Source organism: Heterodontus francisci, chromosome 36 (genome assembly GCF_036365525.1).
Source record: "Heterodontus francisci isolate sHetFra1 chromosome 36, sHetFra1.hap1, whole genome shotgun sequence".
Taxonomy (NCBI): Eukaryota; Metazoa; Chordata; class Chondrichthyes; order Heterodontiformes; family Heterodontidae; genus Heterodontus; species Heterodontus francisci.
In genome coordinates this window covers 3,478,742-3,494,485 of record NC_090406.1, presented here as the reverse complement: position 1 = coordinate 3,494,485, position 15,744 = coordinate 3,478,742, and the positions used below count along the sequence as shown (strand labels likewise).

Sequence of the window (15,744 nt, the reverse complement as noted above, 5' to 3'; positions counted from 1 at the left end):
TAGGGAGCCCCTGTGCTTGCTGTTGTGTTTATCTTCCATCCTGCACAAAAGGGGGCTCCCTCCCCATCCCAACTATGTGGCTCAGGACAGCTGGAGCTGCCCAGCTGAAGAAAGTCTTTATAAAACAGCAGGAAAAGGAGAGAACCGGGTGGCTCCAGCCGACCCGTGTGAAGAACCCTCCCCTGACTGAAAGACTGGTCTGTGAACTCTGATATAAGGTGCTCCAACCACCAAACAGCAACATCCTCACAGCCCTTCTCTCCCTTCCAACACTCGGCCACCTATCCTCTCCTCCCCTTGTCCTTTTCCTTTTCACCCCTATCCTCCTCTACTCCCACCACCTCCCCATCATATTGCTTAAGTTTAAAGGAAACTGTTGTTTGCTTGGTTTCTTAGGGGTGGGCGTGGCTCTTCGACCCCAAGGCAAGTCCTTCTTCGCCAGTGGCGGGGCCTTCTCGCACATATGCTGCTGCGGCTGCACCTGTTGCCCCGTCACCATTTATGCTGATATCAAAGTATGGGGTCAAGAGCTGCATCCACCCAAAACATGACAATAGAGGCATGCGTGAAAGCAACGGCTGAGGTTGTCGGCCTTTCAGCCATTGTTGCTGTCTCTAAAGTGTACGGGAAGACTGTGTTTTTCCTGAAGACCGAGCGGGCGGTGTCCCTGGCCCTGAACAAGGGGCTCACCGTGGGCGGGACCTTTCTGCCCTTGGACCCCCTGGAGGCCACTGCGCAAAGGGTCATTTTCTCTAATGTCCTGCCCTTCATTCCTAGTGAGCTCCTCCTTCCCCACCTGCACCATCTGGGAGAGGTAAAGACAGGGCTCATCCCAGTCCCGCTCGGTCTTCGGGAGAACAGCCTCCGGCACATGTACTCCTTCCGCCACCGGCTCTTTATGCAGCTGGCACGGGAGGAGGTTACTGAGGGCCAGTTTATTGTGGAGTCCCGGGGCGGCCTACCACGTCTTCTGGACCTCGGACGGGGTGTGGTGCCATGCATGCAACGGGGTGGGGCATGTTCGGAAGAGCTGCCCCAACCTCCGGGCCACCTACTCCACCTCGGTGGCCCAGGCTGGCACCACTGCACCTCCCCCAACACCTGCAACAACTACCGCTCAGGCAGTTCCAGAGGCTGTGGTCTTCATGGGCTCTGGTGGGGAGGTGGAGTTCCGTCCGGGTGGAAGGAATGTGCGGCGCGAAACAAAACACCTGAAAGTGCGCCCCCTGGACAGGGAAAAATGTCCTGAGCCTGAGCTCAGCCCTACGGCTGATCCAGGGGAGTCCACCTGCCCCACAGCTGTGCTCGGGCCTTAAAAAACCTGGGCAAGGGGGCGCGGAGGAAGAAGCAGAGGCCTCTGCTGAGATGGAGGTCTCGGAGCCCTGGGCAGGAACCCTCTGCCCCTTGGAACGGAAGTGGGGAGGTGGGGGGGTTGGGGGGGTGGCAGGTGAAGAAGAGGTGTCCCTGTAATCTAGGCAACTCCTGAGGTGGTGGGGGGGGGGGCCCGCCCATGGTGGGGGAGCCTGTGGACCTGCTGGGTCAAAATATTCCATCTGCCACTGGGTCAGGTGTCCTGGGTGGGGGCGAGCCCTGTGAAGGTCAACCCTCTCAGCAGCCTGGTGCTGCTTCCCGGGATGTACCCGACCCAGATGGCAATTTCTGTAATCCCTCATCAACTGGGTCTGTGGGCGGGAGATGGCCTCCTCTCTCCGCCTCCGGTCTCGGCTCCAGCTGGATTTCCGGAGTCGGGAACCTCCGTCTCACCTGGACCGCTCGTTGACCTGGGGACGGAGGTGGAGGGGGGTCCTGACCCGCTGGCGTCCATAGGCTCCAGTTCCACAGTAGAACCCAGAGGGGACTCCTCTGCTATCAATCCTGGGGGTGGGATCGTGACAGAGGTGGAACCAGTTGGCGCGGCCGGGACGTCTGCCCCACAGTGTGTGGTGGGTATGTCGGCCGCTGGCAGTGATGACCCGGAGGAGGATGGGGATTCGATGTGGGGCTCGGAGGACGATCTTGATTCCGTTGCCAGTGAGGTGGTGCAGTCCCTCGTGCCTCCAGAGTCTCCTCTCATCCCCACGGCAGAACTCTAGGATTTCCTCGCGGCTTGCAGGGGTTGCCGCAATAAAGTTCAGCTGTTGGTCGAATCTGGCGCTGATCATCCAGTCCGTCCGTGCCTCCCCCATGAAAGCGGGCAAGCGCACGGGCGTGAAACTGGTTGAGGCGCGCCGATTTAATGCATTCCTCAATGGGTTGCTGGGGGAGTGGAAGGCCAGGTGCACTTCCACTCCCTCCTCACAGTGAGGTGTTGGTGACGGGTTTTAAGTACCTTTGACATGAAGATAACCATAGCCAGCCTCAACATCAACGGCAGCAGAGGGGCTCACCGCAGATTTCACAATCTCTCAGTCCTCAGGGAAGGGAGATACGCGGTGAGCTTTCTGCAGGAAACCCACACCGTTCCGGGAGACGAAGCCACCTGGCTCCTGGAGTGGCAGGGTGGGGTCTACATGAGTCACCTCACCCCTATTTCTAGTGGGATGGCTATCTTGTCGGCCCCGACTTTTCAGCCGGAGATCGTGGGGGTCAACGAGCGAGTGCCGGGCCGCTTGCTCCGCCTCTCCGTTCGCCAGGGTAGCGTGCCGCTCCACTTTGTGAACACGTACACGCCCAGGCCCGGCGCGTTGCAAGCGCGCTTCTTTGAATAAGTGTCCGCTCTCTTGAGCTCCATCGATAGCGGCAAGTGCATCATCCTCGGTGGGGATTTTAACTGCACCCTCGAGGTGGGGGATCGCTCCGGTCCCCAGCGCGGCCAAGTGTCGGTGGAGAAGTTGAGGGAACTGATCAGCTCCCTTAACTTGGTGGACATCTGGAGGAGAGTTTGAAATCGACCGCCTCTACTTTTCGCAGGCATAGTCTCCCGCGTCTCGGCGGCCTCCATGCGGCTGGTGCCGTGCTCGGACCACCGCCTGGTGTGGGCGGGGTCCGCATACTGGCACTTTAACAACCGGCTGCTGGAGGACGAGCGATTCCAGGACTCATTCCGTCGATTCTGTGTCGACTGGAGAAGGAAGCAAGGGGGCTTCCCCTCCTTGAGGCTATGGTGGGATGCGGGCAAGACTCACATCCGTGTGGTCTGTCAGGAGTATGCGAAGGGGTTGACCAAGAGGCAGGAAACCGAGATCGGGCACCTAGAGAGGGAGGTGCTCGAGTTGGAGTCCCGCCTTGGTCATGCCGTCGCGGACCCGGCCCTGTGGGAGGGCGTAGAAAGAGAAGAAGGGCGCACTGAGGGACCTGCAACTCATAGGGTCCCGAGGCGCGTACGTGAGGTCGCGGATCCAGATCCTGGAAGATTTGGACCGCGCCTCACCCTTCTACTCGCTGGATAAATGGCGGGGGGTCCGTAAGCAGCTCATCGAGCTGCTGGTCGGCGACTGATCCTCCATCAAGGATTTGGAGGGAATGGGCCTCCTGGTCCGTACTCATTACAGTGCATTGTTCTCTCCGGATCCGTCCAGCGAGGACGCGCGCAGAGTTTTGTGGGAGGACCTGCCGCAGGACAGCCCGGACGGCGCCGAAGGATTGGAGGCTCCGCTCACATTGGCGGAGCTGACTGGCGCCCTCCACCAGCTCGCGAGGGGCAAATCCCCGGGGCTGGACGGGTTGACCGTGGAGTTCCTCAGGGCGTTCTGGGACGTCCTGGGGGACGATTACGTGCGGGTACTGGGGGAAAGCCTGGCGACCGGGCTGCATTTCGTGGCCCGGGTCCGACTTTTATACGCCGCCGCAGAGTGTCTAGTCAAGGTTAACGGGTCCTTGACGGCGCCCCTTCGCTTTGGGAGAGGAGTGCGTCAGGGATGCCCCATGTCCGGCCAATTGTATACCATCTGCGTGGAGCCCTTCCTGTGCCTGCTTCGCAGGAGGTTGACGGGATTGGCTCTGTGCGAGCCGGCCATGCGGGTCGTCCTCTCGCCTTACGCCGACGACGTGCTCCTCGCGGTCACAGATCCCGTTGACTTGCGGAGGATGCGCGACTGCCAGATGAGCTTTTCTGCCGCGTCCTCCGCGTGGATCAATTGGGAGAAATGTTCCGGACTCCTGGCGGGTCAGTGGCAGGTGGACTCCCTGCCGGAGGAGATGACACCTTTTGCGTGGAGCACCACGCACCTCCTCTATCTGGGAGTCCACCTTAGCCCCGGTGAGGAAACCTGACCGGCAAACTGGCAGGAGTTGGAGGCGAAAGTCACTGCTCGGCTGGGGCACTGGACAGGACTGCTCCGAGTGCTTTCCTACAGGGGACGAGCGCTGGTCATAAACCAACCAGGATAGCGAAGATGATTCTCGACAGGGGCGAGAGTAACAGGGTAGTTGTTATGGGGGACTTTAACTTTCCAAATATCGACTAGAAATACTATAGTTCGAGTACTTTAGATGGGTCAGCTTTTGTCCAGTGTGTGCAGGAGGGTTTTCTGACACAGTATGTAGACAGGCCAACCAGGGGCGATGCCACATTGGATTTGGTACTGGGTAATGAACCCGGCCAGGTGTTAGATTTAGATGTAGGTGAGCACTTTGGTGATAGTGATCACAATTCAGTTAGGTTTACCTTAGCGATGGGCAGGGACAGGTATATACCGCAGGGCAAAAATTATAGCTGGGGGAAAGGAAATTATGATGCGATTAGGCAAGATTTAGGATGCGTAAGATGGGGAAGGAAACTGCAGGGGATGGGAACAATCGAAATGTGGAGCTTATTCAAGGAGGAGCTACTGCGTGTCCTTGATAAGTATGTACCTGTGAGGCAGGGAGGAAGTTGTCGAGCGAGGGAGCCGTGGTTTACTAAAGAGGTTGAAGCGCTTGTCAAGAGGAAGAAGGCGGCTTATGTTGGGATGAGACGTGAAGGCTCAGTTAGGGCGCTTGAGAGTTACAAGCTAGCCAGGAAGGATCTAAAGGGAGGGCTAAGAAGAGCAAGGAGAGGACACGAGAAGTCATTGGCGGATAGGATCAGGGAAAACCCTAAGGCTTTCTATAGGTATATCAGGAATAAAAGAATGACTAGAGTTAGATTAGGGCCAATCAAGGATAATAGTGGGAAGTTGTGTGTGGAATCAGAGGAGATAGGGGAAGTGTTAAATGAATATTTTGCGTCAGTATTTACAGTGGAGAAAGAAAATGTTGTCGAGGAGAATACTGAGATACAGACTACTAGGCTAGATGGGATTGAGGTTCACAAGGAGGAGGTGTTATCAATTTTGGAAAGTGTGAAAATAGATAAGTCCCCTGGGCCAGATGGGATTTATCCTAGGATTCTCTGGGAAGCTAGGGAGGAGATTGCAGAGCCTTTGTCCTTGATCTTTATGTCGTCATTGTCGACAGGAATAGTGCCGGAAGACTGGAGGATAGCAAATGTTGTCCCCTTGTTCAAGAAGGGGAGTAGAGACATTTATAGACCTGTGAGCCTTACTTCGGTTGTGGGGAAAATGTTGGAAAAGGTTAAAAGAGACAGGATTTATAATCACCTTGAAAAGAATAAGTTCATTAGCGATAGTCAGCACGGTTTTGTGACGGGTAGGTCGTGCCTCACAAACCTTATTGAGTTTTTCGAGAAGGTGACCAAACAGGTGGATGAGGGTAAAGCAGTGGATGTGGTGTATATGGATTTCAGTAAGGCGTTTGATAAGGTTCCCCATGGTAGGCTATTGCAGAAAATACGGAAGTATGGGGTTGAAGGTGATTTAGAGCTTTGGATCAGAAATTGGCTAGCTGAAAGAAGACAGAGGGTGGTGATTGATGGCAAATGTTCATCCTGGAGTTTAGTTACTAGTGGTGAACCGCAAGGATCTGTTTTGGGGCCACTGCTGTTTGTCATTTTTATAAATGACCTGGAAGAGGGTGTAGAAGTTTGGGTTAGTAAATTTGCGGATGACACTAAGGTCGGTGGAGTTGTGGATAGTGCCGAAGGATGTTGTAGGGTACAGAGGGACATAGATAGGCTGCAGAGCTGGGCTGAGAGATGGCAAATGGAGTTTAATGCGGAAAAGCGCGAGGTGATTCACTTTGGAAGGAGTAACAGGAATGCAGAGTACTGGGCTAATGGGAAGATTCTTGGTAGTGTAGATGAACAGAGAGATCTTGGTGTCCAGGTGCATAAATCCCTGAAAGTTGCTACCCAGGTTAATAGGGCTGTTAAGAAGGCATATGGTGTGTTAGCTTTTATTAGTAAGAGGATCGAGTTTCGGAGCCACGATGTCATGCTGCAGCTGTACAAAACTCTGGTGAGACCGCACCTGGAGTATTGCGCGCAGTTCTGGTCACCGCATTATAGGAAGGATGTGGAAGCTTTGGAAAAGGTGCAGAGGAGATTTACTAGGATGTTGCCTGGTATGGAGGGAAGGTCTTACGAGGAAAGGCTGAGGGACTTGAGGTTGTTTTCGTTGGAGAGAAGGAGGAGGAGAGGTGACTTAATAGAGACATATAAGATAATCAGAGGGTTAGATAGGGTGGATAGTGAGAGTCTTTTTCCTCGGATGGTGATGGCAAACACGAGGGGACATAGCTTTAAGTTGAGGGGTGATAGATATAGGACAGATGTCAGAGGTAGTTTCTTTACTCAGAGAGTAGTAGGGGCGTGGAACGCCCTGCCTGCAGCAGTAGTAGACTCGCCAACTTTAAGGGCATTTAAGTGGTCATTGGATAGACATATGGATGAAAATGGAATAGTGTAGGTCAGATGGTTTCACAGGTCGGCGCAACATCGAGGGCCGAAGGGCCTGTACTGCGCTGTAATGTTCTAATTCTAATTCTAAAAAACTGGTGGCCTCCATGTTGTGGTATCGGTTGGTCACTTTGGCCCCGCCCCCTGCATTTGCCACCAAGATCCAGAAGAAACTCGTCGATTTCTTCTGGGGCAGGAGGAAACACTGGGTCTCTGCCGCGGTCCTGAGTCTCCTGATTGAGGAGAGCGGCCAGTCGCTGGTGTGCGTCCGCACCCAGGCTGCGACTCTCCGCCTTTGGACCCTGCAGAGATACCTGTACGTCAAGCATCCTCCCAGATGGTGTGCGCTGGCGACGTATTTTTTCCGCCAGTGTCACTGTCTTCAAGACTACACGCAGCTCCCGGTGGAGTCTGTTAGCAGCGCCTCTCTGAGGGAGTTGCCTGTCTTTTACCGGGATTTATTCCGAGTCTGGAACATGGTTGCCTCCAGTCACGGTGCTCCCCCGCCGGCGGAGGAGTGTGCCTCGGCTGCCCGGGCAGCCGACTCCGGGGACGGTCCAGCGGGCAGAGGAGTAGCCGAAACCCCCGGGACGCCCTTCAATGCGGGTGGCGAGGTGGCTCGGGAGTGCGGAGCGATCCCGGCCGAGCTGACTCCCACTCGGCCGGAACTGCTCATCAGACCCAGGCCCCGAAACCCTCCTCGGGAGCCGGTCCCACACAACCCGAGCCGCCTCTCGGAAATGCCCTCCGTGCCATTCCAATCGGCGCGGAGGGGTTTCCTGTACGGGCTGCTCCTGCACACTCTCCACTTCCTCGCCCTTGTCAGACGGCCGGACACGCCCTGGTGGTCCGCGTTGCCATCTGGCGGCGAGGGGAAACCCCGATGGAGGTCTCTCTACGCGGGATTCTTCCCCCTTTACATCGGGGACCTGGGGTGGAGTGTGTTGCACAGGGCAGTCCCGTGCAGTAGGTTCACGGACTCCCAGGCCGCCTGTGCTTTCTGCGGCCTGGACGAGTCCGTGTTCCACGTATATACAGAGTGTGCGAGGTTGAAGCCCCTCTTTGAGTATTTGACGGGGCTGCTCCTCAAGTTCTGGCTGCACTTCAGTCCCACGCTCCTTATCTTTGGGCACCCGGTGCGGAGGAGCGTGGGCCGGGAGGGGGATCTCCCAGTCGGTCTGCTCCTGGGCCTGGCCAAGGTGGCCATTCACAGGTCCAGGCTGCAGGCTTTTGGGGGGGTCCGTCCTCCCCGATGGCCTGCCCCTCTTCCGCGGTTACGTTTGTGCCTGGGTGTCCCTGGAGAAGGAGCATGCGGTGTCTGCCGGTACGCTTGAGGCCTTCCGCGACCGGTGGTCACTGCAGGAACTGGAGTACATTGTCGATGCCGAGAATGGCATTTTAATTTGTTTTTGTTTATTTCTGGTTTTAATAAAGTTATTTTAATAGAAGTATGTTTATAAAGGGGGCCTGAGGAATAAAGGCCCCCTCGACATAAAATATATAAAAGGGGCCTGGGGTATAAAGGCCACCTAAGATATAAAATTAAAACGGGGGTTAGATACAGAGTAAAGCTCCCTCTACACTGTCCCCATCAAACACTCCCAGGACAGGTACAGCATGGGGTTAGATACAGAGTAAAGCTCCCTCTACAGTGTTCCCATCAAACACTCCCAGGACAGGTACAGTACGGGGTTAGATACAGAGTAAAGCTCCCTCTACACTGTCCCCATCAAACACTCCCAGGACAGGTACAGTACGGGGTTAGATACAGAGTAAAGCTCCCTCTACACTGTCCCCATCAAACACTCCCAGGACAGGTACAGCACGGGGTTAGATACAGAGTAAAGCTCCCTCGACACTGTCCCCATCAAACACTCCCAGGACAGGTACAGCAGATACAGATCACAATGCCCTCTGCTCAGCCCCAATGACTTTCTTGATGCCAAATTTAAAAACTGCTTCCCCTGTTACCACAGTTGTCTGTTTTCCATCTCAGGCCCTCTCTGAACGAAGGTGCTAATTCAGTAGCATTCTTCCCTGTGAACTCTGCAGGAATATGACTGAAAGCATCTGAACTGAAATGTTACTGAGAACCAGTTTCTGTGCAGTAAATAAGGAGAAACCGTTTCCAGTGGCTGGAGGGTCAGTAACCAGAGGACACAGATTTAAGATAAGAACCAGTGGCATTTTCTTTTTTTTTTTAAACACAGTGAGTTGTTGTGATGTGGAATGTGCTGCCTGAAAGGGCGGTGGAAACAGATTCAATAATAACCTCAAAAGGAAATTGGATAAATATTTGTGAAGAATTTGCAGGGCTATGGGGAAAGAGCAAGGGAGAGGAATTTATTGGATGACTCTACCAAGGAGCCAGCACGGGCGTGAATGGGCCAAATGGACAACTTCAGTGTTGTTTCATACTATGATCCCGTGACTCTAACAGCCAGCCAATCCCAATTCCAGAGGTGAAAGGTGAACTACCAATTTTTTCAAGTGGCTTCGAGCACTGCGAGCATTTCAGAAGCTAACACTGAGGGATCTTACCTCTAGTACTGGTCCAGCACCCAGAATGGTTCTCTCAACCCCACTGGCATAGCCTTTCTGGCTAAGTGCAGTCAAGCAGTGGATGAGGAAGTTGGTGCTCTGGGTCTTCCCAGAACCACTCTCACCGGAGATCACAATGCATTGGTTAACCTGCTTCCTCAGCATGGTGTGATAGGCAACATCCGCGATGGCAAAGATATGAGGCTCCAGCTTCCCCAGCTGGTGGTTCTCGTACATCTTCACGTACTTGGGATTGTAAATGGGCAGGAACCTGAAGGGGTTGATGGCGATCAGGATGCTGCCTGCATACGTGTAGATTTTGTGCTTCAGGAACCTGGTTTTGAAGGTTTGCAAGATGGTCTCCTCTGTCAGACGGGGCAATTTGCACAGGTCATCGTACAGGTGCGGCTGAGGGGGCAGAAACCCCCTCTCTACCAGCCTGCGTTTCTCTCGCTCCTTGGCCACGAGCTGCAGGTTGATGTAGCGGATGGTGCCGTCACTGTTTCTCTCCTGAAGGAGGAAGTAATAACCCTCACTCTGTGAGTGATTCTCCTGTGCCCTTCGGGGCCACAGCAGCACCCGCTGAACTGGCAGGTCATTGGCATCGAGGATCCACTCCTCCCCCCCAGACTCCTTCACCTCTGCCAACACATAACATTTCGACGTGTCCAGGTTCAGTTTGCCAGTCACCTCTCGGATCACTTCACCAGCCGTTACGTCTTTGGTAGCTGGTAGGCGGCAGCACACAGAGTTCTCAGTATAGAGGCTCGGGCAAATTTGAAGGGTATAGATCTTGCCCTCTTGATTATCTGTGGCGCAGGCATCTTGAATACTCATATTGCCTCAAGTGTTGCCCGCTCACCATTCCGCACTCACTTTATGACAGGGCATGACTCCATCAATCTGCAAGAGAGAGAGACAGAGAGAGCAGAAATTATTAAAGGATTTCATGCTCGTGGAGAGGAAGATTACATGAGATGCAGAGTCAGTGTCGAACATTCCCAGGACAGGTACAGCGTGGGGTTAGAGTAAAGCTCCCTCTACACTGTCCCCATCAAACACTCCCAGGACAGGTACAGTACTGGGGTTGGCTGCTGCCGAATTGGGACCTCTGAGCGCTGAGTGCAGCAACGAGCCTCAGTAAAAAAAAAAATGGGTTAGATACAGAGTAAAACTCCCTTTACACTGTCCCATCAAACACTCCCAGGACAGGTACAGCACGGGGTTAGATGGAGTAAAGCTCCCTCTACACTGTCCCCATCAAACACTCCCAGGACAGGTACAGCACAGGGTTAGATGGAGTAAAGCTCCCTCTACACTGTCCCCAAACACTCCCAGGACAGGTATGATACTGGAGCTCCTGATCTGTGCTCACCCTCCTCGACCTTTTTTTTGCCATTCCACCCTCCCCAATATGTCCTCAACGATGCCTCTTCAGGGCCCTGATCCCACATTGGCCCGACTTCATTATCAAAAAGGAGGAGGTGTTGGGTGTCTTGCAAAGCATTAAGGTAGATCAGTCCCCAGGGCCTGATGGGATCGACCCCAGAATACTGAGGGAGGCAAGGGAGGAAATTGCTGGGGCCTTGACAGAAATCTTTGCATCCTCATTGGCTACAGGTGAGGTCCCAGAGGACTGGAGAATAGCCAATGTTGTTCTTTTGTTTTAGAAGGGTGGCAATGATAATCCAGAAAATTATAGGCTGGTGAGCCTTACGTCAGTGGTAGGGAAATTACTAGAGAGGATTCTTCGGGACAGGATTTACTCCCATTTGGAAACAAACAAACTTATTAGCGAGAGGCAGCACGGTTTTGTGAAGGGGAGGTCATGTCTTACTAATATAAAATAAAAGCAAAATACTGCGGATGCTGGAAATCTGAAATAAAAACAAGAAATGCTGGAACCACTCAGCAGGTCTGGCAGCATCTGTGGAAAGAGAAGCAGAGTTAACGTTTCGGGTCAGTGACCCTTCTTCGGAACTGACAAATATTAGAAAAGTCACAGATTATAAGCAAGTGAGGTGGGGGTGGGGCAAGAGGTAACAAAGGAGGTCTTACTAATTTGATTGAGTTTTTTGAGGAACTAACGAAGATGATTGATGAAGGAAGGGCAGTGGATGTTATCTATATGGACTTTAGTAAAGCCTTTGACAAGGTCCCGCATGGCAGACTGATACAAATGGTGAAGTCACACGGGATCAGAGGTGAGCTGGCAAGATGGATACAGAACTGGCTCGGTCATAGAAGACAGAGGATAGCAGTAGATGGGTGTTTTTCTGAATGGAGAGATGTGACTAGTGGTGTTCCGCAGGGATCAGTGCTGGTGGGACCTTTGCTCTTTGTAGTATATATAAATGATTTGGAGGAAAATGTAGCGGGTCTGATGAGTAAGTTTGCGGACAACACAAAGGTTGGTGGAGTTGCGGACAGTGATGAGGATTGTCAGAGGATACAGCAGGATATAGATCGGTTGGAGACTTGGGCGGAGAAATGGCAGATGGAGTTTAATCCGGACAAATGTGAGGTAATGCATTTTGGAAGGTCTAATGCAGGTGGGAGATATACAGTAAATGGCAGAACCCTTAGGAGTATTGACAGGCAGAGAGATCTGGGCATACAGGTCCACAGGTCACTGAAAGGGGCAACGCAGGTGGATAAGGTAGTCAAGAAGGCATACGGCATGCTTGCCTTCATCGGTCGGGGCATAGACTATAAAAACTGGCAAGTCATGTTGCAGCTGTACAGAACCTTAGTTAGGCCACACTTAGAATATTGCATGCAATTCTGGTCGCCACACTACCAGAAGGACGTGGAGGTTTTGGAGAGGGTACAGAGGAGGTTTACCAGAATGTTGCCTGGTCTGGAGGGCATTAGCTATGAGGAGAGGTTGGAAAAACTCATTGTTTTCACTGGAACGACGGAGGTGGAGGGGCAACATGATAGAAGTTTACAAAGTTATGAGCGGCATGGACAGAGTGGATAGTCAGAAGCTTTTTCTCAGGGTGGAAGAGTCAGTTACTAGGGGACATAGGTTTAAGTTGCGAGGGGCAAAGTTTAGAGGGGATGTGCGAGGCAAGTTCTTTACACAGAGGGTGGTGAGTGCCTGGAACCTGCTGCCAGGGGAGGTGGTGGAAGCAGATACGATAGCGACGTTTAAGAGACATCTTGACAAATACATGACTAGGATGGGAATAGAGGGATATGGGCCCCGGAAGTGCAGAAGGTTTTAGTTTAGACAGGCATCAAGATCGGCGCAGGCTTGGAGGGCCGAATGGCCTGTTCCTGTGCTGTACTGTTCTTTGTTCTTTGACTCAACATACTTGTACCAATGAAGTCTCCTTTCTGCTCACACACTCACCTCTGAACCACAGGGCTCAGCCCCCATACCGTTCAATAACGCTGCCAACCACTTGGTGACATGATATAGAAGTAGGGGTGGGAGGGGGGAAGTCAGTCTCCAGATGCCTGAACACCCATCTCTACCTCATAGCCTCCTCTATGATCAGCTTTATAATGGAAATAGTCTCTATAAACATGTCACGCTGTAATTCTAACCTCCCACCAGTCATGGTACTGTAGATCCTCAGCACATACTTCAGAGAAAGCTCAATGCTTCAACCAACCTTCTTGTTTCTGTCATTATTGTTAAATAGCAAATGTTGCAGTAATTAGGAAGATTATTTTAAAGATAAATTTGAAGTCCTCTAGAAAAAGGACAGAATGTAAGATTATATCTGTGTTCCTTGTTCCAATTATCCTTTGGATAGTGGAATATCAACTTGTAATGTGTTAAATACAGTAGATCTAGTAGCCACAGAGTGGTCTCACTGAGCAAGACTTTTCACCTCTATCACTATCCAGCGATTCTGGCCAAATGTGCTTGTGTGTTGATATCAGGCAAGGGCAGGAAGGAGCTGGACTGTGATTCCCCCATAGTGGAATAGTCTGTTCACAATTACAGTAGGAGGAATGAAATTCAAGTGGCTTTCCAAATACATGGTGTCGTGGTGATGGGCAATCCTAGTACACCTCACACTCGCTGTGCAGATCAGCATAACTCAAGGATAGAGATGTACAAGATTAACGGGTTAGATGAGGTAGACAAAAAAAGCTGTTCCCATTAGCTAATGGTACAAGGACTAGGGAACATAGTTTTAAGGTTTTAGATGAGAGATACAGGGGGAATGAGAGGAAGAATTTTTTTTTTAACGCAGCGAGTGGTAATGACCTGGAACTCGCTGCCTACAAGTGCGGTGGAAGCGGAGACAATGAATGATTTCAAGAGGAAACTGGACGGGCACTGGAGGGAAATAAATTTGCAGGACTATGAGGATAGAGCGGGAGAATGGGACTGACTGGAGACACTGACTACAGAGAGCTAGCATGGGCTCAACAGGCCGAATAGCCGCCTTCTGTGTCGTAATGACCACTCTGAGTCATAAGGAGCAGATACACGAGTGTGAACTACAGGTGATTATCCCAGACCTCACCAGCACAGGTCCTGTCCACACAATTTGATTTCCTATTATATTTCCACAAATGTTTGTGGGAATTTTTTTTTCCCATTATAAATTCCTACATCCATATATATAATGGGATTTGTCCGTGTAAACACATTCTACCATCTGGGCACCAGGTTTTCATAAACTGTTAAATGTGCTTTTTGAAATGTTTCTCACGTGCCATTTATTTCCTTGGTAAATGAAATCAAGTATCCATGCCATCACTCAGACCACCTATTTCCACCTCCGTAACATCACCTAACTCCGCCCCACCCTCAGCTCATCTGCTGCCGAAACCCTCATCTGTGCCTCTGTTACCTCCAGACGTGACTATTCCAATGCACTCCTGCATGGTCTCCCACATTCTACCCACCGTAAACTTGAGGTCATCCAAATCTCTGCTGCCTGTGTCTTAACTCGGACCAAGTCCTGTTCCCCACCACCTCTGTGCTCGCTGATCTACACCAGCTCCCAGTAAAGCAATGGCTCAATTTTAAAATATACATCCCAGGAAAGATTCACGAGAATGGTTCCAGGGATGAAGGATTTCAGTTATGCAGAAAGATTAGAGAAGTTGAGCCAGTCTTCCTTGGAGACGAGAAGGTTGAGGAGATTTGATAGAGGTGCTCCAAATCATGAGGGGTCTGGACAGAGTAGATAGAGAAAAACTTCACACTGGAAGGATCAAGAACAAGAGGACACAGATTAAGGGTAATTGGCAAAAGAAGCAATGGAGACATGAGGAAAAACTTATTCACACAGCAAGTGGTTAGGATCTGGAATGCACTGCCTGAGATTGTGGTGGTGGCAGGTTCAAATGAGGCATCCAAAAGGGAATTGGATAATTATCTGAAAGGAATGAGTCTGCAGGGCTATGGGGAGAAGGCAAGGGAGTGCCACTAGGTGAATTGCTCCTTTGGAGAGTCAGTACAGGCATGATGGGCCGAATGACCTCCATCTATGCTGTTACAATTCTGTGATTCTGTTTAAAAATCCTTTCATGGCCTTGCCCTTTCCTCTCTCTAATATCCTCCAGCCCCACAACCCTTTGAGATATTTGTAGACTCCTAGGCCCAACCATCTTCAGCTGCTTCATCAATGACCTTCCCTCATTCATAAGGCCGGAAGTGGGGATGTTCACTGATTGTATGATGTTCAGTAGCATTCGTGACTCCTCAGATACTGAAGCAGTCCGTGTAGAAATGCAGCGAGACCTGGACAATATCCAGTCTTGGGCTGATAAGTGGCAAGTAACATTCGCGTCACACAAGTGCCAGGCAATGACCATCTCAAACAAGAGAGAATCTAACCATCTCCCCTTGACATTCAATGGCATTGCCATCACTGAATCCCCCACTAACACCACCCTGGGAGTTACCATTGACCAGAAACTGAACTGGAGTAGCCATTTAAATACCGTGACTACAAGAGGAGGTCAGAGACTGGGATTTCTGCAGTGAGTAACTCACCTCCTTACTCCCCAAAGCCTGTCCACCATCTACAAGGCACACGTCAGGAGTGTGATGGAATACTCTCCACTCGCCTGGATGGGTGCAGCTCCAACAACGCTCAGGTAGCTCAACATCATCCAGGACAAAGCAGTTCACTTGATCAACACCCCATTCACCACCTTTAACATGCACTCCCTCCACCACGGACACAAAGTGGCAGCAGTGTGTACCATTTACAAGATGCACTGCAGCAACTCACCAAGGTTCCCTCAACAGCACCTTCCATACCTGCAACCTCTAAAACCTAGAAGGACAAGGGCAGCAGGTGCATGGGAACACCACCACCTGCAAGTTCCCCTCCAAGCCACACACCATCCTGACTTGGAACTATATCACCGTTCCTTCACTGTCACTGGATCAAATCCTGGAACTCCCTTCCCAACAGCTCCCTTCCTAACTGTGGATGTATCTGCACCACACTGACTGCATCAGTTCAGGAAGAAGGTGACTCACCACCAACTTCTCAGGGGCAACT

General features: G+C 51.7%; 1 protein-coding gene across 1 annotated transcript in view; it reads right to left on the bottom strand.

The window, feature by feature from the left end:
* LOC137351331 (unconventional myosin-IXb-like) overlaps positions 1-15,744 on the bottom strand; it is a 146,308-nt gene that overhangs the window by 108,476 nt on the left and 22,088 nt on the right. Inside the window, 1 exon segment of the mRNA XM_068015768.1 lies at positions 9,257-10,159. Coding sequence (XP_067871869.1) covers positions 9,257-10,093 — 837 coding nt within the window. The 5' untranslated portion in view covers positions 10,094-10,159.